At 40.7% G+C, this 24,226-nt stretch overlaps 1 protein-coding gene across 2 annotated transcripts; it reads right to left on the reverse strand.

Annotated features, from left to right (window-relative positions):
* Nucleotides 1–1,188: 1,188 nt before the first annotated feature.
* Nucleotides 1,189–23,854, reverse strand: LOC140341680 (uncharacterized). Of its 2 annotated transcripts, none has more exons than XR_011922936.1 (21): nucleotides 23,772–23,854; nucleotides 22,163–22,233; nucleotides 21,506–21,633; nucleotides 20,749–20,820; nucleotides 19,195–19,834; nucleotides 18,333–18,469; nucleotides 17,908–18,030; nucleotides 15,756–15,804; nucleotides 12,906–13,799; nucleotides 12,768–12,813; nucleotides 12,212–12,245; nucleotides 11,754–11,813; nucleotides 10,469–10,621; nucleotides 10,027–10,120; nucleotides 8,448–8,549; nucleotides 7,357–7,449; nucleotides 5,418–6,302; nucleotides 5,109–5,247; nucleotides 4,080–4,196; nucleotides 2,450–2,632; nucleotides 1,189–1,543 (listed from the first exon to the last, which is right to left on the reverse strand). XR_011922936.1 is itself a non-coding variant. In XM_072427534.1 (21 exons), exons 3-21 carry the CDS (start codon nucleotides 21,617–21,619, stop codon nucleotides 1,533–1,535), a joined length of 3,936 nt encoding a protein of 1,311 aa, XP_072283635.1. In that variant the 5' UTR covers nucleotides 21,620–21,633; nucleotides 22,163–22,233; nucleotides 23,772–23,854; the 3' UTR covers nucleotides 1,189–1,532. The 2 variants fall into 2 exon arrangements, 1 of the variants encoding a protein (XP_072283635.1); XM_072427534.1 differs by having other exon boundaries at nucleotides 5,119–5,247.
* Nucleotides 23,855–24,226: the final 372 nt, after the last annotated feature.

Consider the following 24,226-nt stretch of genomic DNA (forward strand, 5'->3'; position numbering starts at 1 on the left):
ATAGAACGATCCCCCCTTTTCCCAGTGAATCCCGGTTGAAGTTTTAACACACCCCTGTATAAAACTGGAACAGATAATATAACTGGAGTTATTATATTGTATATAGCTGGTAAAATAGCATATAGAATGCCAGGTAACGGCCCACTGTCATCTATCAGAACTAAGAGGATACATACACAGGGGATACATACATATATAAATGTCTGTCTTTAGGTAAGTACTGCATAGGTATACATATAAGGGAAATCAGTCATAGCCATGACTCCCCACCCCTCTAATCTGATAATGCTTTATCTCAATTAGACAGAGGCAGCCTAAAAGGAAGCAGTTTAATATACATGTATATATATATCTGTGTGTAAACCTGCCTACCTTTAGGCTGCCTCTGTCTAATTGACACAAAGCCTTATCAGAAGGAATAGGGGGGTCATGGCTATGAGTTACTGAGGTTTGTGTACAGTTTTTACATTACATTTATTTTTAAAAACATTTGTAAATGTTTCTAAAGCTCCATCTACTGGCGGGGCATAAAGAAAACATGCAATATTTCCTATGTACCCAGCCTAAAACAAAAACAGAATGGGCACAATTTCCCACCAACACAAATATTCCCAGCAGAGGATGTTCTAGCCTCAAACAAGGACTCAGGGTTGATATTGGGATGCCCAGCAAGCTCCTATAGGGTGAAATGGTCAGGTGGTCACAAACCAATGGCAGTGTATTTATTTAGTACAATAAACATGGAATAGGAGACCAGTAACTGACAATGTTATTTTCTCCTGTCTTGGAGAGCTTCAATAAATCACTCATTGTGAGATATGAAATATATTTATTACGAGCCTTTGACCAAAGCAGGGTAAAACAATAAGACCACAGATTGCGTTCAGCTGCTGGGAGAGCCTTAGCTTTCACATTGCTATGGATTCATCGCATATGACAGCACTGAAGTTTGGTTATTAGCCCGGCAGAGTCACATGGGGTGAATTAAATGCTCATCTATACCTGGAGCCCTTTGTTTCCCTTCCAGGATCTGAATGGGAGTGACAGTGATGTAAGGGAAAAATATGAGCTGCAAGAATAATGGATTTAATCATTGCCCTGCATGGAAAAAAAAATCACAGGGTTGCTTGCTGTTATGTACACCAGATGGCGCCACAACCAATGAAGTCTTTAGAGAATAACACTGGAAAGAGTTTTTCTTTTTTATTTCATACAACAAAAAAAGACAACAAAAGGCTAATAAAATACTTACAAGCGAAAGGTGAGGTGTCTGTGTCAATTTAAAAATAGTCTAACACAGATTTTAATATTTACAATTTACTGACAAAAAATAAATTTCATTTTCCTTGGTTCATTCTACAGTTCTACAGAATTGTACATTCTACATGTACAATTCTGAATGTACATTCTAGAATTCTACATTCTACAGAAAAGTGTCTTCAGACTGGAAAATACAGTTATGTCCAGGGAAATCTGTTTATACTGTGATGTAAGTAAAATGTCTCCAGATTGTTCCTTCAAGTTTCAGTTATTTACAGAATTCCTGAAAGAAAGAAAAAACGATTTACAGAGCATTTTTGTACAAAGGATTCCCAGGTGGGCAAGTAAGCAAAAGGTGTGTAGTTACATAAGGGAAGGTTGGTGTGTCAGGGTTATTATTAGGGTTACAAGGAAAGTTACCGGGTGATGTTAGGGTTACAGGAAGCCTTAGAACAGAGGTCGGCCAGATATGGCCTAGCCGGTAGTTTGTTCCGGCCTAACGCCCCCTAGGCCGGAATAAACTACCGGAGCCGCATGTGGCTCTTGAGCTACCTCTTGCTGTGGCCCCCTGAAGAAAATTCCCTCTCCTCCGCAATTCCCTTCAGGGAGCGTTTCTGGTGGGGGGCCGAGCCATTAGCTGAGTCCAGCCTAGTGTGCTCCTGCCCACTCCTAAAATAGCCTAGTGGCCAAAAAAAGTTTGATGACCCGTGCCTTAGAATAGGGGTACAGGGAAAGTGGAAGTCAGGGTTACAGCAAGAGTTAATGTTAGGGTTACAGGAAGGGTTTGAGTAAGGGTTACAGGGGGTGATGTTACAGGAAGTCTTGGTATAAGAAGTACAGGGAAAATTATTGGTTACAGGGCTGATGTTAGGGTTACCTAACAGAAAAATGAGTATAGGGAAGGTGGAGGTTAGGGCTATAAGGGCGGTATAGAGTAAGAGCTACAGGAAGGGTTGTTGCAAGCTTTGTGGGAAAGGATTACAGGGGAAGTGGGAAAGATGGTGCTAGGGTTGGGAAGTTAAGGCTATAGGGAGAGTTAACATGAGGATTTCAGGGAAGATGGATACTAGGTTACCAAGGTGGAAGGATGTTAAATTTACAGGAACGGTAGTGTAGGGGTTATATGGAGGGTTAAAGTGCGAATTATAAGAAGTATTCTGTATTCTTTAAATTACAAACTGACACTTACTTGAAAATTTTATGGAGCTGGGGCTTGCTAGGTAACCTGTTGGGAACCTGTTCATGATTGTGCCGTCTCCATAGCCTCCCATAGGATAGGTATCTGCTCTGGAGGCCATCTGATTAGACCACTGACCCTGAGCCATGTTGTATGGCGGTCCCATGGAACCTGGAGGCTGGTGGCTCTGGGTCCCTGTAAATGAATGTTTTAGATGTCAAGTTTATCAAGTCACTTCTCAGTACCACAGAAGCTCCACATGAACATTCACAGATATTGTCTATTACCACGATGTGGCTGTATCATTTTGGATGTTGCATTTTTGTGATCTCTGAAAACTTTACCTAACTTAAAAAAATCAGAAACCAAAAAACAAATGTGGAACCAAAATAAATTATTAGATAATATTTTTTGCATTATTGACATTTACAAAACTATCAAGCGTTAGATATTGCCCAATTCCAAGCAGTTTTTTTACATTTTAAATTGTTACCTGAATTAGACCGGTGGATGACAGAAATTACAGCGTTTATTCCTAATTTAAACATTAATATTCCTAATAAATAATATTTCTAAATAAAACATAGTAATATATAATTCAGAGTTTCTCTGTCTCCCTCCACATTGGTTCAGGTGACACCCAGACCACAGAAGCCAACCTTCGGAGGATACCTCTCTTTCTGATTTTATCACGTACATTGCAGGACCATTGGCCATGTCATCACAGTGATGATACAAAGCCAATGTTGGGCAACCATGCCCCAGTACTGCCATAAACTTGTGGCATTCATATCTACAGGAGTTATCATTTGAAGGTAGTGCCCAAAGCTTGTATGTACTATCGGCCTGTTACAATTGGCCCATTACTATGATCTAAGCTGTATTAAAATTTACAGACTGGGGAACCTCTGTTTTTCAGGTTATTAGGACTTCAAGATGCATTTCCAAACAGTTGACCAGACTATATCTCTTCCAATGAATTTATATATATATATTACTATTATATACTACACTAATTTTACTATATTTATATATTTTTATTCATTTATATTTTTACTAGTTTAGATTATTTTTCCAATGCATTATTAGGTTTGCTTTATTTAGTCCCAGTGACTGATAGATTTACCTTTTTTGTTAGAACCATTGCCTGGGTAAAATGGAATAGAGTATTATACCCAATTCTTCTAGCTCCAGAAGACCATGTGGCTCATTTTTGTGTTTTAGAATTGGCTGCACAGGGACCCAGTGCTGTTATCTAGAGGTGTGGAGAAAACCCTCAGCTCCCCAGCAAGTGAACAGCCAGTCCTAGAAGGTGAAGTGGCAGCAGGAAAATAAGTCAAGCGTAATGATCTGAGCAACTTAACTGGATACGTTTGTACCTACTGCTCTGACTAGTGTATGTTCCAAGGGCTTCTCCCTTCCCCTGTGGGTATCCGGATTAGTGCTAGAATAGCCTAAAAAGAACATTTCCTTTACCCTGCATTGACAAAGCACAGGTTTCCTATAAAGCAGGGGAAATCAATATCTAAAACTGTACCCCCATGATCCTGTATGATCAGAGTAAAGATTGTCTGCATACTTGAGTATGCTGTAGACTGTATTGTATGCTGGAGACTGAGGACCATGAAAGTAAAGCTATTACCTGGAGGCCTGTTTGTGGATAAATGGAATGAAGGTCTTTGTTTGCTCATGGGATATGAAGAGGATATATAACTGGATTCTGAATAGTGCTGGCCAGAGCTTGAATTGTTCATGTATCCTATAACATAAGAAAGTTTTTATTAGGGTATATATCTAAAATGTATTTCTCATATATACATACATGCATTACAAACACAGAAATACACAATATACTGTACAAATTATGTAGTTTAATGCAAACCTGGGCTTGCTTTATTGCAAATACTCAGCCTATAATTCACCTCCCACTGCTCCGTTCAACCACAGGAAGTAAAGAATATATCCACCATTTCTTACTATAGAGGAGCATGTGGATCACTCTGACCTCTAACATTGACATTGTTGGTGCTTGTCGGTTAGCCCATTGTGGTGTTAAATGGGTAAAGAGTGTCTTCCCCTCCATAAATGAAGGGATCATGAACTAATTCACTCCTTTCCCTCACCGAACCGCTGAATGGAGCAATGGTGAAGAAAAATAAAGATACTTTCTGGTATGGGAACATTACAGTGAATATGTTGCCTTTCTTGCAATGGCAAAGCACAGGATAACTTTAGAATAGACCTCTTATGTCTAGTTGTGTTTTTACCCCATCTACACTATTTTATGTAACTGTGATAAAGATAAATATAGGGCCAGTGGTGGTGATGTAGGGGTTAATGGATGGTCATCATTCAATCAAGAAGCCAAAAGACATTTAGTTGTGGTAAAAAATATCAGCGGGGTCAGATTTATGTAAAAGGGTTTTCTGAATTGAATTATTTATAAAAGATATAGGTTAGAACCACTTTTTTTTCTCTTTAAACTTTTTTGGTCCCATTGGTTTCAAAAAATGAAACTAACATGAACTTTAAAAGGACGAGGAACAGAAATGCATCATCAAGATCAACATATCAAATTTTACATTGTGGCTTAAAGACAGCTTTGGTTAAACTGTCCCCTTAGAATAGATATTACTTTATATTAACTTAAAATCATTCCTGTGGAAATCACCTGAGCATACCTTCAAACCTTCTGACTTCATGTCCATAGGATGGCCTTGGGCCACCAGTGGATCCACTGTTTCCAAACCGAGTGCCGAGATAACATGGATTGTGGGAGTGATTATTCTGGTTATAAGCAATATCTGCTCCTGCAAAGTAAATATTTATTAGGGGACTGTCTAAAAGCATCTCCTCCAATATATATATATATATATATATATATATATATATATAATATATATATATATATATATATATATATATATATATATATATACACACACACACATATATATATATATATATATATACTAATTACCTGTAAATTTGTCCGACATCTGGGACCTTGGATCACTGTATGGTTGCCATGGCTCCGGTGGTCTTGACTGACTGTAAGTTTGCCTTGGCTCCAGTAGCCTTAACTCATTGTAGGGTTGCCTTGGCTCCAGTGGCCTTGACTCACTGTAGGGTCTCCCTGGCTGGGATAGTTTTGACTCACTGTAGTGTTGCCTTGACTCGCTGTAGGGTTGCTCTGGCTGGGGTGGTCTTGATTCGCTGTAGGGTTGCCTTGCGTCAGGTTGCCTTGACTCGCTGTAGTGTTGCCTTGACTCAATGTAGGGTTGCCCTGGCTGGGGTAGTCTTGACTCGATGTAGGGTTGCCCTGGCTGGGGTAGTCTTGACTCGATGTAGAGTTGCCCTGGCTGGGGTAGTCTTGATTCACTGTGAGGTTGCCTTGCCTCAGGCTTTGATTTACTAAGTGATAGCCTTGGGTCATTCAGAGATGATCTAATTTCACCATGCAAAGGCATTGATTCAAACTGTTTAGAGTCATGCATGCCTGGCCTTGGCTCACTCATATATGGTTTTGTCTCATTCCAAGGTGGTCTGGACTGTTCGAGAGGTGACCTCTGCTCTTTGCAGGGTGGTCTGGATTCAGTCACAGGAGGACCAGAGTCATACTTTGGTGGCCTTGAGCCAGTCAGGGATGATCTTGACTGATCTAAAGGTTGGCTACATTTATTCACCGAGGAACTAGACTCATTTATGCTGGGTTTTGGCTGATTAACATTATGTCTCTGTTCCTCCTCCAAGGTTGGTCTTGATTCACTGAAGGATGGTGCTGGTTCCTTGAAAGAGACTCGTCTGTTAACTCTGGGGTCAAGAGATTGCTGATATTGAATAAGTTGCATGCTGGAAACAATACCTTTAAAGGGAAAAAAATATAGGATATTATTAGGATGAATATCCTTTTGTAAATATGGATTTACTACTTGCCTTTTAGGTGACTCCCTATAAAAAAGGCAAAATTACCTTAGGCCAGTAATTGTAGACAAGTTAGAAACTCAAGCTCAGCTTGTCAAAAAATACCAGCACCCATTTTTTCCATGGGTGGGGGAAGTCTATATCCAAATCAAGACTGGGGGATCAGCCATAAAGACCTGACTCTTAAAACCTGAACAACAAAGGCTCACACAAATAATGATATTCATTGGCAAGGGTAGTGTGTTCAGGAAGAATGTTAAACTTATACCTGCACCAAGAGCTAAGCCAATCTATCTGCTTAGGGATCTGCTTGCAATAGAAAAAGTAAATTGTAGGCGACAGGGGCCTTAAAATCAGTACATACTTTATAAGTGGAAGGGCCTAGAATGTGTACAAATGTGCTAGAATTATCTAGGCAAGACATTCTTCAGAATATTAGCATTAATAAATGGAGTTGGTAAATGACAAAAAAATGTACAATATAGAGCAGACAACCCCATGCTGGGGACTTGTAGAGCCCAGTATGTTCCCACAAGAAATAAAAAAAATATAATTTAGGCCTTTGCAGATCCAATACATCCTCTTCCAAGACAAAGTTAGTTAGACAGTAAGAAAATTGATCTTAGATCTAGAACCAACATATGAGAATCTCTAATGATATCACTGCTTCCATAAAGAGAGCAATGGTCCTTCTTTATAGCATGCTGGCAGGAGACAGGCTTTTCCACCAAGGCTTTCTAAAGAAAACAAACTCTGTACACCCTCTGTTTTGGTGCACATGCAATGTATTCCATTTAAAGTTCAGCTGGGTTTAAATATCAACATTAAAACAGAAACACGTCTTATAAATATTGAGCATTTTGGGGGCCAATAAACCTATGGGTGCAATGTCATTTATGATTTCTAGCGGTTAAGAGGTTAAAGGGATAAGAGCATTGCCGCAACAATTCTAAAATTCTGAAAAAGGCTAACTACTTGGTTAAAAAAAAAGTTACCTTGAGGTCTGATGGATGCTGCTGGACTGGGCTGACTTTCCTTATCCTGGGAGAATCTTGGTTTCTTTGGTTGCCTGCTGTCTACTGCAGGTCCTATAGAAGTAGAAGTAATTGAGGAAACCTTGAGATTATTATGGTAATCATTGGAAAATGTTGTGATAGACAAAACATGCTCAATGCTCTTAACCTGTAAATGACATTTTGACATCCTTGCCACACAACTGACCAGCTGAATGAAGAAGATATCCCAGTGCTTCAAGAAGCGTGACACTTCCTCAATGTGACAGCACCATTGGTAATCCAATTCAAAAAAATGGGCTGCCCTAACACAATGCACACCAACATGGTTATGGCAGCACATTGCCATAGTGAGAATAAGTCCTTAAAGTGTATATAATCCCAAACAACAAACTCTTATCTGCTCCCGTCTGTGTACTGGGTACTTCCTTTCTGCTTTCTTATCAGTTACATTGTTCCTAGCTGTCTTTGTAGACTACAAAACACTTCTACGTTTTAGAGAACAGGAAGGTGACCTGATGCCTGGTGGTGACACTGTTCTTACACAGATACAACAGTGGAGTAGCTCTAGAATAGGAAGTGTGAAATACAGAATCACACACAGTCAACCAACACCCTCACAGTCACCCACACCCTGCCCGCCTACCGCCTTATAGGATTCTGTGGTGGCTGATAACATAGCTAGGGATTTGGTCACGATGTGTGATAGCAGAATGACCACCGTTCAAAGTGCTGATGTGTCCCCTAAGCTGAGATCACAAATGGGCAAATGTGTCATATGATCAGCTGACCTAGAACCCTAGAGCAAATGTTTTTGTAGCTAAACATATTCTGCTACGCTTTATGATTATTTTTCAAGAAAGCGTTTCTTAAGCCAAGGTCAAATCCACTTCAATCAGACACAGTATTTGTAAGTATCTAGGCCATGTGCAGGAAACTAGTAGACATCAGCGTTTTTATCTACAAACAATTTTAGAATTGTTAATTGGCTAGAGCCAGTTAATAAGGATTTTTCTAATTTATGTACCAAAAAGCTAAAGGATGAAGACGGTGATTATTGAATTAACAAGTACCTGTAGGGTGGTAGGAGTCAAACGGCTGAGGAGCAGGTGCTGGGTTCATGGAAGAAGCACCAGAAGATAGAGGCTTGGTACTGGAACTTACATCAGAGTGGGCTGTGGGAAAAAAAAAACTCACATGATTTGTACATAAAAGCTGTAAACAGAACCTAAAGTCATGTGTGGTGGTCAGCAAGGTCCAATTACACCTCTTCTTCATTAGTAAAGTGGGGGTGCCGCTTTTGGCACCAATCATGACACACCGTATTAAAAGAACAGGTTGCTTAGTGGGTAAAGGGGTAAAAGGGGTAACCAACAGCATGACTCTGGCATATTACTGGTCAGGTGTCTTTCTCTGTTATTGCAACCAAGGGCTTTTCCAGAAAAGCAAAAACCTGGCCATGTATGGTGGTCTGCAAGGAGAATTTTTACTCTTCTACTACTTGTCCAGGGTTCTCCCCAGGCACTTTTAGCTGGGCGCACCACCCGGCACTTTTCAGCACCCACCCGGCTGTTTTTGGGTGGTTACCAAAGAGTTTGGTCACAATACAGGGACTGCCACCCACCTAAAATTTCTTCCCACCCGGCTTAAAAAAAATTCTGGGTTGAGCACTGTTGTCTATAGTGGTTCAACTTTTGGGACCCATAACAACACACAAAGTAGTGACGTGGGATAGGGTGGGGCCACATTAGCCTGAAGTTGTCTTTCTTTATTATGGCATACAGGGGCTCCTAAAGCAGCAGCATAGCCTTAAACCTAAACCGGGTAATGTCATCATCCAGGGCAGTGTCTAAAAGAACTGTCTGGTCTGAAACAAGAATCTGATTCTCCGAATGCTTTTAATGGTGCAGTGCAAGAATAAAGAGCAAAACCTGGTTACCAAAAATAGTTGTCACAACTTCTATCTACAGATCGACAGCCAGCTGTGAAGAGGCAATTAAATTGAACTGTGCATCCCTTACATTGTCAATGGTAAGTGAATACCTGCTAAGTAATACTTCTATATATGTACTACCTCTTACAATAATCATAGCACTGGCTCCATTTTTTTCCATTTTCTCTCTCAAACAAATGGTTCAGTTTTTGTTTAGCCAGGCTCAGAAATGACACGCAATGTAAATCCTGGTACCTGGTAAGTTCTTGGCTGTGTTCACAAATGTCTGGGATACATCAGTCCATGCTGCAGCCTTTCACCTTGTGACTTTCTGCCAAGGTACAATGTTGCAGTCTGGTCACCGGGGAAGAAAAAGGAAATACTTTCTCCTGCTTTTAAGCTTAGGCAAAGCCTCTGATATTCTCTGAAAATTCTTACTATAGTTGTATGTTTTGACATAAATGGAATGTTTTCAAAATTGTAAAGTTAATGGAAGTACCACTTTGTTTAAGCCATATGGGAACTCTAAATATCAGACAGATGTGTTTTGTTACTGCAGATGTGCCATAATGTGTACACACTGTGGCAATTGCTGTGTCAGTGCAGCAATATAGGGCAGATATTAGTGACAGTTAGTACAATGCTATGTGATAGAATTGGCAGCTCACCTTTAAAGACCGGACACTTCTATACATCCTATTTAAAACTAGTTATCTTACCTTGACTTTTATGGGGTGTGGCTTCAGGTGGGAACTTTCCTTGCTCTGTTTTGCTGTTGAGGGCTTTACTAACCCCGGAAGTGTTTAAAAAAGCCTAATAAACAACAGAAAAAGTTTAGGATTATGTCTCAGCGCACAAAATTAATAGACATGAGGTGTTGTCATCATATAAAATGCCTGAACAAGAACAACAATGGCTGGATCATCAGGAATTACTTTATTAAGTTTTGAAATATAGAAAGTTATAAGAATATGATGAAGCTTAGATGAGATTTAGGTGACTGGATTTATATTTTTAAAGCAGTTATTCAGATACCCAAAACCTTGAATTTAGTCAGAACAGAAAAAGAAAAGAAGCAGGAAATAGGTAAAAAAAATTATATTTATGTCCTAATACACTAAAGTTAGACCTTCTGATCACAAACCATAAAACGAATGCTACCATTTTGTCTTCTTCCAGTTTCTTTTTTTCCTCCAGAATCCTCATCTTTGATTCTTTTGTGCGTTTCTTGTGTGCTATCAAGGCATTTGCAAAGCGGTCAATAACTTTCAACACATATTCAACATCTTCTTTGCTTTCTACCTCAAAGTTTGCCTGTTGGTGCAAAATGCAAAAATATATTTTTCTCACATACATTTTTAGAACTACCTTGCCCGTCACTCTGCCCGTCAATATGGAATTCCCAAAGTAGAAGGTGTAAAACAAGGGGTGTGGAGGACAGGGAGGAGAATGAATAATAAAGGGGGGGGGGGGCACTGAATGAAAAATAATGGCAAACAGCTGAGGAAGGAATGGAGGGGTAGAGTAATAATGGAGAAGGTGAGGGGTGACAAAAGAAAAAGTAATAAAAAGGGCAAGAAATGGTAATGATGAAAGAAAGTGAGGAAATGATCACAGAAAGTGAGGTGAAAGCAGGACAGGGAGTGCTGAAGGCAAAGGAAAACAAAAGGAGAAAATGGGTGATGGCTGAAATTTGGAGAAATCAAGGGGAAAGAGTGGGGAAGGCGAAGACAGGGAGTGCAGAAGGCAAAGGAAAAAAGTGGAGAAAATGGTAATGGGGGTGGGGTTTATAAAATAAAAAACGGGAAATTTAGGGAAAAGAATGGAGAAAGTGAGGGAAAGGAAGGGAAGAGAAAGGTGAAAGCAAGGCAGGTAGTAGAGAAGGCAAGGGAAAAAGAAACAAGTAAATGGGTGATGCGAGATCGGGAAATGAGGGGAAATCCAGGGAAAGGAACGGAGAAAATTTAAACAGGGAATGAAGAATGCAAAAAAATGCAATGGTTATGGGGAGGGGAGGTTATAGAATAGGCGGAATAATAAGGATAGAAATGGAAAGGTGAGAAGAAAGTGCAAGGTGCAAGTGGGAGAGGAAATTAGGGGAGGTCTAGGAAAAGAGTTTGAGAAAGTAAGAGAAAGAAGGCCACAAAGATGGTAAAGAGGGGAAAAGTAGAGGAGGTGAGTGAAAAGGTGGAGTAGAAAATGGGTAAGACAGAGGAAAAGGTGAGGAGGAGTGGGAAAAAAGTGATGGATGGAAGGAAGGGAAGGAAATGGGACGAAGTGAAGGAAGAGGAAGAGCAAAAGGTAAAAAGTACAAGCAACAAGAAATTAAGGTAAGAAGGCCTATCACCAAAAACGCAGGAATAAATAAAGAGTGAGATGAAGAGAAGGAAAAGAGTTTGAAGTCAAGAAAGATTGAAAAGTAAAACAAGAAAAAAAATAATCTTACCAAGAAATCATAAACCTCATGATTACACCAGAACTCGTCCAGACAAGAGTCATCAGGATCCTGGAGAGAAGGAAAGATAAACTATTAGATGAGTCAAATTACAGTCTTTATATAGTACTTTGTGACATCTATATCATATTATACAATATTTGTTAGAGTCCAGCATGTGAAGGCACACAATGGCTATATATCATAATCCATAATAAGATCTATAACTGTAATTAATCCTATTTTAGGACAGCCATAAAACAATATATTTAAAACCAGAGTTTGGTGTTAATGATGTCCGATATCAGAGAACAGTTAGATTTTCATTAACTAGCAGAACTGTCCACTTTTATTTCCTGTAACCCTGACCTAACGTATTCAAGTTACAAGTGCATACAATATTATGTATCAGAGTACCCAACTGCATTTTTAAAGGCTTCGAAATATTAGAGATAGTTTAGATTACTTACTATTTTTCTGTCACTTTCTGAAAAAGACTCCCCACTAGTTAAAAAGAAAACAAATAATTAAAAATGATTGTTAAAAAAACAATAAATATAATTAAATTTACATATTGGTGAACTGCTAATGTCATGCAGAGAACAAAAATGGTTCTTCATGGGGAGTCCCAGTAGGTCCTAGCCCGAAGCCTTGCATGCATAGGACTTTGACCTGACTTTTTTTTTTAATTCTGCCTTGGACCAAGATTTGATTTTCCCCTTTAAGCTAATGTGCATGCCCTGTAACTCAGATGACAAACACAGGAGTTTATCCTGTCATTATATAGTTGAATGGTGAGTGGTACTTAGCACTGGTAGGGGTGGGGGCATAGCATTAGTTGGGCTAAATCTCAATCTGGGGAGATGCCCATACCCCATGTACAGTCTGGTGTTGAGATCCAATAGGGTTCCAGGGATCATCATAAAATTAAAGGTAGTCTAGACATTAGCAATATAAAAACTGAACCCAAGCTACAAAATCTTTTGGACAATATAATTTTTATATAAAGCTTGTAAACATATTTACCTTTTGGCCAGTTTTCTCTTTACAGCTTCATGAGCCGCCTTTAATTCTTAAGTAGGAAACCAAGGTAATCAAAAAGGGAGAATTAGCTAAGGTGCATAGCTAAAATCAAATAAAGGATTTAGCAAGGCTCAGCCTTACCTTTAAATGTTTTCCCTTGGAAACCCTTGGTATATGAAGCTGTCATACCATCGCGGCGTATTGCTGCCAATTTTTGACTTATGTTTGATGGTGCTGCAAGGTCAACATCAGCAATATTTTCAGGTTCTATAGATCTTGAAACAAATGAAGCGTGATCATCTGCATGAGCCGGTCGCTTTATAGCACCTCTCTCTCTTGGTATTTGATGGCTAACAATAGCAGAACGGTGCATTGTTGAAGCCTCTTGATGCTGGGTTCGGGGATCAGTGGTAGACTGGCACAAAGCTGCTCCTTCCAAGCTCATCCTGGATCTGCCATGGCTAAAGCCGCTCTGCAGCCCTGCTCCTTCCTGGCCCTTTACTGCTTTAGCTTTCAGTAAAGCGTGGTTTAATTTAAACATGGCGTCCTCCTCACTTCCTGTGTATAGGCCATCAATGAAAGGACGACACATCATTACATCTGCTTGACTCATTGAGTATTGGCCATCTCTGGAACGACTGCAAATTATTGCATCTTCTCGACTTATTGGATAACTGCCATCGCTGGAATGACGGCGCATTACTAAATCTTCTGGACTCATTGGATAGTGGCCATCGCTGCCAAGGCGGCGCATCATTAAGTATTCTTGACTCATTGAATAACGTCCATCAGAGAAAGTGCGTCTTAACCTAGCCTCTTCCTCATTTATGTATCCTACTCCTCGGCGACATCCTTCACTTCCAATAAACGGGTTATCAGGATCACAACGTAAGAAATGAACTCGGAATGAGTCTCTTTCCATCCTCATGGTTTCGGCAAAGCCCAACCTAGAAAAATAGGATCTTGGGTCCCTGTGAAATGCTGGGTCGCGAGAGAAGCCTTCCATAGGCAAAGCTTTAGCATTTTTTTCCTTTCCTGTTTGATCACAAGATATGTTCTTAATGTATGACAGAAGTGCAAAAGGTGTATACATACAAATGCTATTTAGTTCAAAACCATTGTATCTGACTCAAACTGAAAGAGAAAGGGGAGAGGATATTCATTGATGTAACCTTTCCTCTCTTACATAGCAAAACTGGAAGGAAAACCTTTTCATCACACTTTTCCAGGTGTATCTGCTTTCCCTTCCAATCTCTGTGGAATTTCCTGCCAGTTACTACAAGACATTGTAGCAGTGGAAGGAAGAAAAGTCAGCAAAGGATGACCTCTCATCCTCTCCTGCAGGTGCTGAGTCAAAAACTTCACTCTCATAAAGATTTATGGATGTGGCTGCCATCTAACATGTATTAGTATAGTGTGTGCCCTGTAGTCCTTTCTGGCAATACCATGTGTCTACATACAAGTAGCTAGAACATAGTAGTAACAGAGCAGTCCATAGGGGAAAAAATAGTACTAAAAAGGGGTCTGCACCGGGAGCTTTTCAGGTAAGTGAAGATTTGACTAATGTCCCACTGGAAAGATTATTATTACATTATTATGACAGACAGTGAAACAGGAGGAGGAGAGGACCCTGCCCCGAAGAGCCTACAATGTGGGAAGTAACACACAATAGGAGGGGGGATATGAATTGGTGGATGAGTAGTGAGGGTTTAGGAAACGGAAGAATATGGGTATGCGAATGGGTTTTGAGTGCTCTTTTAAATGAGCAGAAGTAGAAGCAAGCCAAATAGGATGAGGAAGACCATTCCAGAGAGTTGGGGTGGCTCCATAAAAGTCTTACAGTCATGCGTGTGATGAGGTTATGAGTGAGAAAGTCAGTAGCAGGCGATTAGAATACGAAGAGAGCGGCTAGGGTGTATTTTTTTTTACCAGGTCAGAAAAGTAAGTGGTACAAGAACTATGGAGGGAATGTAAGACAAAGCACAGGAGATGAATTTGATTCTAAGGTGAAATGGAAGCCAATGAAGAGAAGGGAGGGAAGGATGAATGAGTCTGGCTGCAGCATTCATAATAGATTGTAGAGGAGAGAGTCGGGTTAGTGGAATACCAGAGAGGAGGATGTTAAAGTAGTCCAGACGAGAGATACAATTAAAATCCTTTAACAGGGTGATAATATTTTATCTTTTTACTTTTATTAAGGTGATAGATTGCTCTAATACATCTGATCAGACTGTCAGATGTAAAAATAAAAGAAATATGGCTTTTTTGGCAAACCTCTGCTATGTCCATGCAGAGCAAACAATAAATGTGCACTTATGCCCCCTCCCAGGCACCATGTGGTACATTTTGCCTTTATTACCTCACCACAGCTGCTAGAACCCCAAAAAATGGTCCGATGACCAACTCTTTCAAAAAAAGGGAGAGTTCATAACTTATTTGACTTCCAGGTTTGTAAACTTACCGCAGCCACTGAAACAACTTCAGCGGAGATTAACATCAAAGACTTCCTTTCTGGCAGTGGGGTCAGGGATGGGAGATTTTGCATTTGTTTAACAAACCACAGAGTGATTCATCTGTCAGCACTCAACCATAATTCAAATATATATTTTGGTTAAAATTACAATCTAAACACAAATTGCTGACACTTAAGAAATCCCCTGCATACAACTACAGTCTAGGGAAAAGACCTAAGGTCTATGTAATAACCGCCATGCAGACAATGCTGGAGAATTGTATTTAAGTTATAGGCAGGGCTTGGTGATCTAAGTTAGTCCCTAGCTTTTTGGAGGTACAGTAAATTCAAACAGTAACCCCTCTGTGCTGAATAGGTAACCCTTAGAACTGGCACAGCAGGCGTGCACACCCAGGAACTTAGTAAAAAGATCTCACCAATAGTAAGTGGGGTTTGTGCTCCACCTAATAAGACTCTAAAATATCTGTTTTATTAGGAACTGACCCTTTAAATAAACATTCAAAAGGAAAGGAATGTACCTTGAAGTTCTTCTGGATTTGTTTTTTCAACATAAACTTTGTTCATAATCTGTAATACGCAAGGAAAGAAAGACAAAGTTAATCAACAGCAGCTATAGAAAGACAATATGAATTTAATGCAAACTTACTGTCATACAGACATTAGGAGAACAGTGTAAACTGGGGATTTCACAATAAGTCTGTTCCTGAGACTTGAATTAATGTGGAATGTTACCACTGCTACAACATTGCAAGGGATTTCTTCAATAGGTATTTGAAGGTAAAAGTTACAGCCATTATTTTAGCCAATTAGGAGAGATAACAGATATTGGAGGGCATTTAAAGTGAAACTGTGTTTTGGCTATAGAGTGTCATACGAGCTCTCTGCCAGATGCAAATCACTCACTTTGATGCAGATTCCAACACAAGCACATAGTCACTTTAATGCCAACCAAGATACTCACTTTAATGCCTGCCCGGCCTAATGCACATACAGGGTACACACTTTCTTTTTTATATTTCGTTCCAGGTATCATTCAGGGGGACTTGAGGCCATTCGCATATGACAATAAGGAATTTGTAAGTTTTTGTAAGTTTAACCATGGCTTGCCAGTTGACATTGGAGCAGTGTTGCAGAATTGCCATTTGGCAAGAAGTTTTTCAGTCCCCAACTGAGCGTGAGCTTTATGGCTGTCCCACAGCTCGTGTGACCGTGTAACACAATTAAAGCTATCCATGGCAAGTTTCTCAAAACAGGATCAGTTCTTGACAAACTAAGAAGCGGAAGGCCTGCTACTACTACTACTAATGAAAACTCTAAACTCTTGGAGCGCGTGTTCGGGCAAAGCCCTGGAAAGTCCATCCGGAGGGCTGCACTGTAATTCAGCATCAACAAAAGCTTGATTCAACAGATGCTTCGGAGAGTGATAAAGCTCTACCCGTACCGACTTCAGGTTGTTGAAGAACTTCAAGAGGAAGATTAGGATGCTCGTGTAGAAATGTGTGAATCACTCCTACACCATTACCAAAACGACCCTCAGCTTTTGGAAAACTTATGGTTCAGAGACAAGTCTTTCTCATCTCTCTGGTTGGGTTAACTGAGAGAAGTGTTGAATTTGGGGAAAATGAAACCCAGCAAAAAATTACCTGGTGATGTTGCAGAAGTTTACTGTGCCACAAATTAGGGCAAGGAGTGACCTTGCGAATGTCTTTTATGAACAAGACGGAGCCCCTCCCTACTTTGCCAGGTTAGTCAGAGATTTTGTGAGCATCAAGTTTCCTGACTGATGGATCGGTCAAAGGGGTCCCCTCGAATGGGCTCCGCGCTCCTCTGACCTTACACCTTGGGACTTTTCTTTGAGGGGGTATATCAAAAGTAACATGTATGCCACTAAGCCCCGTAACCCGTTACAGCTTGAGAAAAGAATCCACACAGCCTGCAGCAAGGTCGGGGTAGAGATGCTGTAAAACGTCAGAGAGGATTGCACCCGAAGGTGGCTGAAAGTTGTGGAAAATGGAAGCGTTCATGTGGAGGTATACTCTGGTATATAACTAGTTTGAACGTGGTTGCAAGCCTAGCAAGTAAAACTGTGATGACAAATAATGTTGGTGCATAAAATTTGAATAAACTCATTTTTTGTGTAATTTTTAGGAACTCGTTTTAAGTGTATAGTGACTTTTGGGACACCCTGTACTTTAATGCCAACCCTACCACATGCACATACTCTGTGTTCTGTGTAGCCAGGGAGAGCAATGCGAGAATGCTCTATGTATGCTTTAAATTCCAGTTAGAGCTTACACAGAGTAATACCTCCTATAAGATGGCTCAGAGATAGGGGAGTGCTGTTTTTTTTTTAGCTCTAGGCTGCTTATACCTGCAACAAGCCCAAAGCAGCTCTTTGCTGGACTCCCCAGTTGCTAAAATCTCTGAATGGTTGGTTATCTTGTAAGCCTTTTTTTTGCTTTTGTGCTGGCTGTGGTCATTTTCTCACAGCATGCTCTCCCAAGAGATAAAAGAAAATCAGAATGTGCAGCAATCAAGAAATATCAGCTAGGGCATGTCTTTGTGCCATTGTTTTTGACTGGCAAATTGTAGAAACCAGGGACTAACAGAATGATGATGAACCTATATTTAGGCCCAAGGGGAAGTCAAACAATTATCAGGAATACTTACTTTTGGATTTTTCCTTCCAGATTTTTTCTCTATATTTTGGGTACAAGCCACCAAGTGTCTGTATTTGTTCTGGGTGTCTACTTTGTAGTTCATGTTAATACCCATTTCTTTGTGATGCTTGGCCTAGAAGACAAAGCAAAAAATGCTCACGTCCAACTTCTATATAGTACTCCAATCAACAATCAGTGTTCAACCCAGGCACCCAACTCTTCAGTACCCACCCTAAAACAGCCGGTTGGTTACTGAAACCGAGTGGAACACCCGGCTAAAAGGGGCTGGGGAGAACACAGAACAATGATCATGTTCCCTGAACAAGGTTGTTGATGAGTGAAATTTGCAGTAAACTGTAGGATACAATTACAGCATTACAAAAAAATAATATATCTTTACACATATATATTTTTTTGGCCAGTTGATATACTTACCAGGTACATGATCCTGTGCTTAACTGACTGGGTGTGATAGTATATGCCCTTTCTCCCGTACACATCTTTGCACAGTTTGCATACATAGCTCCGTTTCCCTTCTTCATTTGGAAGATACTCCAAAATGTATTCAAGACCTGTTTAATGAAACAGAGAAATTTATATCATTAAACAACACTGGCATTATATAGGACAAGAAACGATTTACCTACAGGCTGCTGAATTCAGGGGGAGCTCTACTCTGAATGCAAATTTATATGTGAATGATGAGCGCAGTCCAGGGATCAATCAATGTGGCATACTAGCCATGTCTTTTTCTTTTGTTTATTACTTATCTACATAATACAAAAATAAAAGACAGTGAAGATTTCTTTGCAATCATCAATGCGTATTTCCAAACCTTCCAGAAAACATTTGAACTGCCCTCTACTCTCTGACCTACTTAAAGCTTGGCTCCAATACTGTCGAACTTCATCAAACTGAAAGCTGTGTAAAGGCTTATAGTTTTTGCTTTCCTTTAATTAGCCTGAGTAAAAAAGCCTGCCCCCTTATAGCATGCTGCAAAGAAGGACTCTTGGTCTATGTAGGGAAGCAGAGGACTGGCATGCTCCCTGCTAAGTTAGACCTATAGCTCTCCAATCTGCTAAGCTCATTCTCCCAACTGATTGGAGAGCTCTATCTGTATCACAGCTAGGGAAGTGTTGATCCTCTGCAGAAAAAACACTGCTTCCCTTAAGAGTGAGGGGATCCTTTCTTGGATTGTTCTGGCAGGGGACAGCCTTTCTTGTTTTAAAAGAAAAATAAACTAAGACATTGATTCTGAATCAGTAAAGTAGAAAAGGCAGGTAAAATAAACCTTTACCAATGTATGCAAGTTGCTTGAAGAATATTTCCAAGCTATGTTTTACTTTTTCTGTCTCAAACAATTGCTTGCCATGTATTTCTTTGTTTGAGGACATTTTGGTAGTTTTTCCCATGTCAGCAGCTTTCTTGTTGGGTGCTCCACTGCCAGGTTCTTCCATGTTGGAGGCGCCCTTGCCAGGCTCTTTCATGTTGGAGGCTCCCTTGCTAGGCTCTTCCATGTTGGAGTCTCCTTTGCCAGGCTCTTTCATGTTGGAGTCTCCCTTGCAAGGCTCTTTCATGTTGGAGATTCCCTTGCCAGGCTCTTCCATGTTGGAGTCTCCCTTGACAGGCTCTTCCATGTTGGAGGCCCCCTTGACAGGCTCTTCCATGTTGGAGGCCCCCTTGCCAGGCTCTTCCATGTTGGAGGCTCCCATGTCAGGTTCTTCCATGTTAGAGGCTCCTTTGTCTGGTGTCTCCTCACCAGGTGCTTCCTTTTTAAGGGATCCCCCACTGGGTGCCTTTTTGTCAGGCGTTTTGCCATCTTTGTTTAGCTTGCCGTTTTTTAATTCCCACTCTGCTTTTTTTTTATCAATTTTTTCTATTTGTTCTTTAAGTGTCGGAGCAAATCTTGCCTCAAACAAACACTGCCTCTTAAGTTCCTAGAAAACCAAACAAACAAGTTGTCACAAAGTTTTTTCTAATCTTAAAGTCAATTTATAATACAATGGAAATTTCATTTGGAACTCCAGACATTATTTGAATTCAATGATAGGGAGAGTGTAGAAAGGTGGAGTGTTCAATCCCTGTTCTTGAATATATTTTCTGGGATACTTTAGGAGTGATATTTTGATGAATGGAATTAAATAGGAGAATCCAGATACAAAGCATCATAATATTCCTATTTATTCTTACAAAATATATCCACTACTGCACTACATCCACATTCCCATCATTTATCCCTTAATAATGCTTCAGGAAAAAACAAATAAATAACTGCTGATCTCCCATAAAAAGCCCATCCTCCAATAAGCCCCTAACTTCCTGCTGGGGGGACAAAACCATGCCTTGTGGCATGGAAATGCAGCCCTGTTTGCTGGACTACAGAACTTTAGCTAACCACAGTCCTATCTATCCCATTCTATATGCATACATTGATTTTTTGTTATCCCAGATCATTTGTTGCTGTCTTGACTCCTCAGCTCTCCAAAACTAGAGAAAATAGAATATGGGTGAACCATCAAACCTGGAATGGATCCGGCCCACTGTGTGTAGGTAAAGGACTCTTAGAAGGTGTAGTTCTGGGGTATGCTTTTATTAAAGCAGACCTTCCAGTACAAGATGAATTCCTTTTCTTCCAACCATTAATACAAATTTGTGTTTTTGTGGCATTTTCCATGGTGTTCCTTCCCACTTCCTCTCCCAGGCTGGCCAGTGTTCTCCCCAGCCAATACCAAACAAATACCAAAACCAATACATTACCCAGCATTCTAAAAGCCACTGACAATAGTGAGGAGCAACACAATCTTCAAAGACAAAAGGTTCTTTTTGAAAAATAAAAAAAGAGCAGACTTACCGACAAATTCTTGTGTAGCTCCGATGCGTAATGCCGTTTATGATCCTTCTTTAATACTTCAAAAAAGCATATCTAGAACAGCAAGAAAATAAAATGAATGCCTCGTTCATGCCCAAAATTGTGAGAGCTGACAATTTCTTCCCTGTGCTCTTTTAAATTACAATGCAATCTGAGGACTACAGCATCCATCCTCTCTATGTTATGGAGAAGAGGAGCAGAATTGGTTTTAGGCTGGGTAGGAAGAATTTGTAGGCGGGTGGTGGTCCTGGTATTGTTACCCAACTTTTTAGTAACAAAAACAGCCTAGTGGGTACCGAAAAGTGCCGGGTGGTGCGCCCAGCAAAAAGAGGCCAGGGAGAACACTGAGGAGGTTTGTGTAGCACTGGCATTAGGTTATGGTATTGACTGAATAATTAATGATTGGGTGGTTAACTGCAAAACTGGTATCTGCTCAAATATACCAGGTCTTAGGGTTGGGAATTCATTTTTGCCCATAGAGGGTCTTTAAACACAGAAAAAATGGAAGTTCCAGCTGCCCCCTAACAAATACTTATGCCTCAGCCTTCCAATACCTTCTGTGTGTAATCTCCCCAGACTGGAGCTTTAATGGCTTCCGGAAACGTCACCAAAGCAAATGCATTATGAAATCCTGCCATACCTGACCCCCTCTTTCATACAAGCTAGAGCCCGTGTGTGCCTGAATTGTTTGAAACACACAATTTATATTCAAAATCATCATCTCCTAACACAGACCTACCTGGCACTTGTCATTTTCCTGCTGTCCAGATTTCACCTCCTTTGTTCTTTTCCTTGTTCTTTTCTTTCCTCTTACTCTCATCCTTTTCTGACCAGTGGTTGGGACTGAATTCATCTTTTTGACTTAACCTAATGAGAAAAAAATTTAAATGGTCACATGACACCTTATTTTAAAATATGAAACGCCCCTTGAGAAGAGACGTATAAACGGTCCATATAGAGAACTCTCTTCCCCATTATTCACTTTGAGATCATTACAAAGAACAAGAGGGCACTCTTTGCGTCTGGAGGAAAAGAAGTTTAATCAGGATAAGGAAGGGATTTTTCACTGTAAGGTCTGTGCATATGTGGAATCGGCTCTCTCAGAAAGTAGTTTCAGCAACTTCTATAGAAAAGAAAAATCTGGATGTTATTCTAGGAGCACAGAATATAACTGGGGATAGGGGATTTAAAATAAAAATAACAGAGAATGCTGATCCAGGGAATCCGATTGCCTCATGGAATCAGGAAGGAATTTTTTCCCCTGTTAAACCAAATTGTAGTAGGGTTTTTTTTTGCCTTCCTCTGGATCAACTATGTTTTATATCTGGGATATGTTTATTTCCCTAGTGGTTGAACTTGATGGACTTTTCTTTCATCATAGTGATGGTTTGCTTACTGTCAGATTCTGTGCAAACATTTTCTGATTTGTGTGGTCCATCCTCTTTAGCCAGTCATAGCTGAGCAGATCTGAAATGGAAAAAGAAAAATGATAAATTCCAATTTTTGGTATAGCCCCCTGCCCCCTATACCCCTTCACACAGAGCACAACAGTCCATATTTCAAGCCTACACTGTGCTCCAATCAACAACACTCTTCAGGGAGGGCGAGAGTTAAGCAGAAAACTATGCAGGAGGAGTGCTGGAGATCGTAAAATTCCTACTGGTCAGAACTTAGCCAATGGGATTTTTTAAATTTAATTACCACCAACACAATATGGCGCTACACCACCCCACTATTGTAAATTTTTTATTATTATAGTATAATAATATATAGTATATAATATTTATTAATAATAAATTCTTAAAAACCTGGGGGGTTGTAAAATGACCTGGTCTGGGTGTCATATACTCCAGAGACACCATATTAATTTCTTTGTAATTACGGATAATGCTGATGTACCATAAGCTGTATATATCATAATTTCTTATAGCAATTCCCCGACAATTATTTCCTCTGGGTGACAGATGGCCCCCCCATGTGGTGAGAAGGGTGATGGACGGCCCCTCCTATGGGATGATGTGGGTGACGGACAGGCCCCTCCTATGGGGAGATGAGGGTGACGGACAGGCCCCTCCTATGGGGTGATGAGGGTGACGGACAGGCCCCTCCTATGGGGTGATGAGGGTGACCGACGGCCCCTCCTATGGGGTGATGAGGGTGACCGACGGCCCCTCCTATGGGGAGATGAGGGTGACCGACGGCCCCTCCTATGGGGAGATGAGGGTGACCGACGGCCCCTCCTATGGGGAGATGAGGGTGACGGACTGCCCCTCCTATGGGTTGATGAGGGTGATGGACTGCCCCTCCTATGGGGTGATAAGGGTGACGCGGACTGCCCCTCCTATAGGGTGATGAAGGTGACGGACAGCCCCTTCTATAAGGTGATGAGGGTGATGGATAACCACCCAATTGGATGATGAGGGTGACTGATGGCGCAACCTATAGGGGGGGGGGGGGGGGTTAGGGTGACCAATGGCGCCTCCTATGGGGCAATGAGGGTGACCGATGGCGCCTCCAATGAGCAATGAGAGTGACAGGTGGGGTCTCCTATGGGGTTTGACAACTGTGAGCCTGCTGGGGCCGCTGACATCACATCCAAAATGGTGGCACCAGTGGTCTCCAAGCTTTTGGATGCACACACAGTGGTGACTTTTACAGGTAAAGTTGTTTTGGGGTTCTGTGGACGTTATAATCTTTTATTTTCAGCAAAGAGTCGATAAGAACCTGAAACTCAGATTTATGGCAGAAAATGGATCATCATGGCCAGCGCTATAGGGGGATTACGGTCCCAGGCTGGTAGGGGCATCAAGGTGGTGCTATACCCTCTGTAATGTTTTTTACAAATGAACAGCATGCTGCAGAAATTAAACTTTGAGACCCCCCCCCCCCCAATACATCCAATAATGGTCATGTGACCACCAAAACAACAAGCTCAGGAGTCAGGACAACAACCCCCTCCCCCAACAAGCTCATTGCTTCAGCTGCTTGTCCCCCCATTTACTCACCTAAATCTCAGACCGCTATAATGTGACTTTCCCTGATCACTGCAAGCTCACATTACAAGCACACAATCCATTGCACTACTCATTACACTATTTCCTGTCCCACGTCACGGCGCCATTTTGGCTGAGCCTTTTGCATTGACCGACCATAAAGATTGGACTTCGGAAAGATGGCCGTCGCCACGAATAGACCGATTCTAAAAGGAGACAAATGTTTGCTAGACACCTCCATCAATTAGTATCTACTTCCGGGACATAGATCCAATCCACAGCTATATAAATATTTATAAATATTATTATCATTTAACCTCCTGAGCGTTACACTGAGGTCTAGATTTCTGTACCAAAAGTGATCCACTGTTTTTCATGAAATTTTTTTTTAAATTGTAGACCTGTAACTTACAGAAATATGTCCGAACAAGGGTTCTAGTAGATATCATGAATATAAAAAATGTTTG

The sequence above is a fragment of the Pyxicephalus adspersus genome, chromosome 12 (assembly GCF_032062135.1).
Source record: "Pyxicephalus adspersus chromosome 12, UCB_Pads_2.0, whole genome shotgun sequence".
Taxonomy (NCBI): Eukaryota; Metazoa; Chordata; class Amphibia; order Anura; family Pyxicephalidae; genus Pyxicephalus; species Pyxicephalus adspersus.

What these genes read in the sequence shown, in the direction of transcription:
- LOC140341680 (XM_072427534.1), bottom strand. Translation starts at nt 21,619, where the DNA reads ATGAATTCAGTCCCAACCACTGGTCAGAAAAGGATGAGAGTAAGAGGA. An exon ending in AAGAGAAAACTGGCCAAAAG is followed by an intron (nt 12,246 to 12,767) that starts GTAAATATGTTT and finishes CTTTTTAACTAG; the next exon opens with TGGGGAGTCTTTTTCAGAAA. An exon ending in GATGTCGGACAAATTTACAG is followed by an intron (nt 5,248 to 5,417) that starts GTAATTAGTATA and finishes TTTACTTTGCAG; the next exon opens with GAGCAGATATTGCTTATAAC.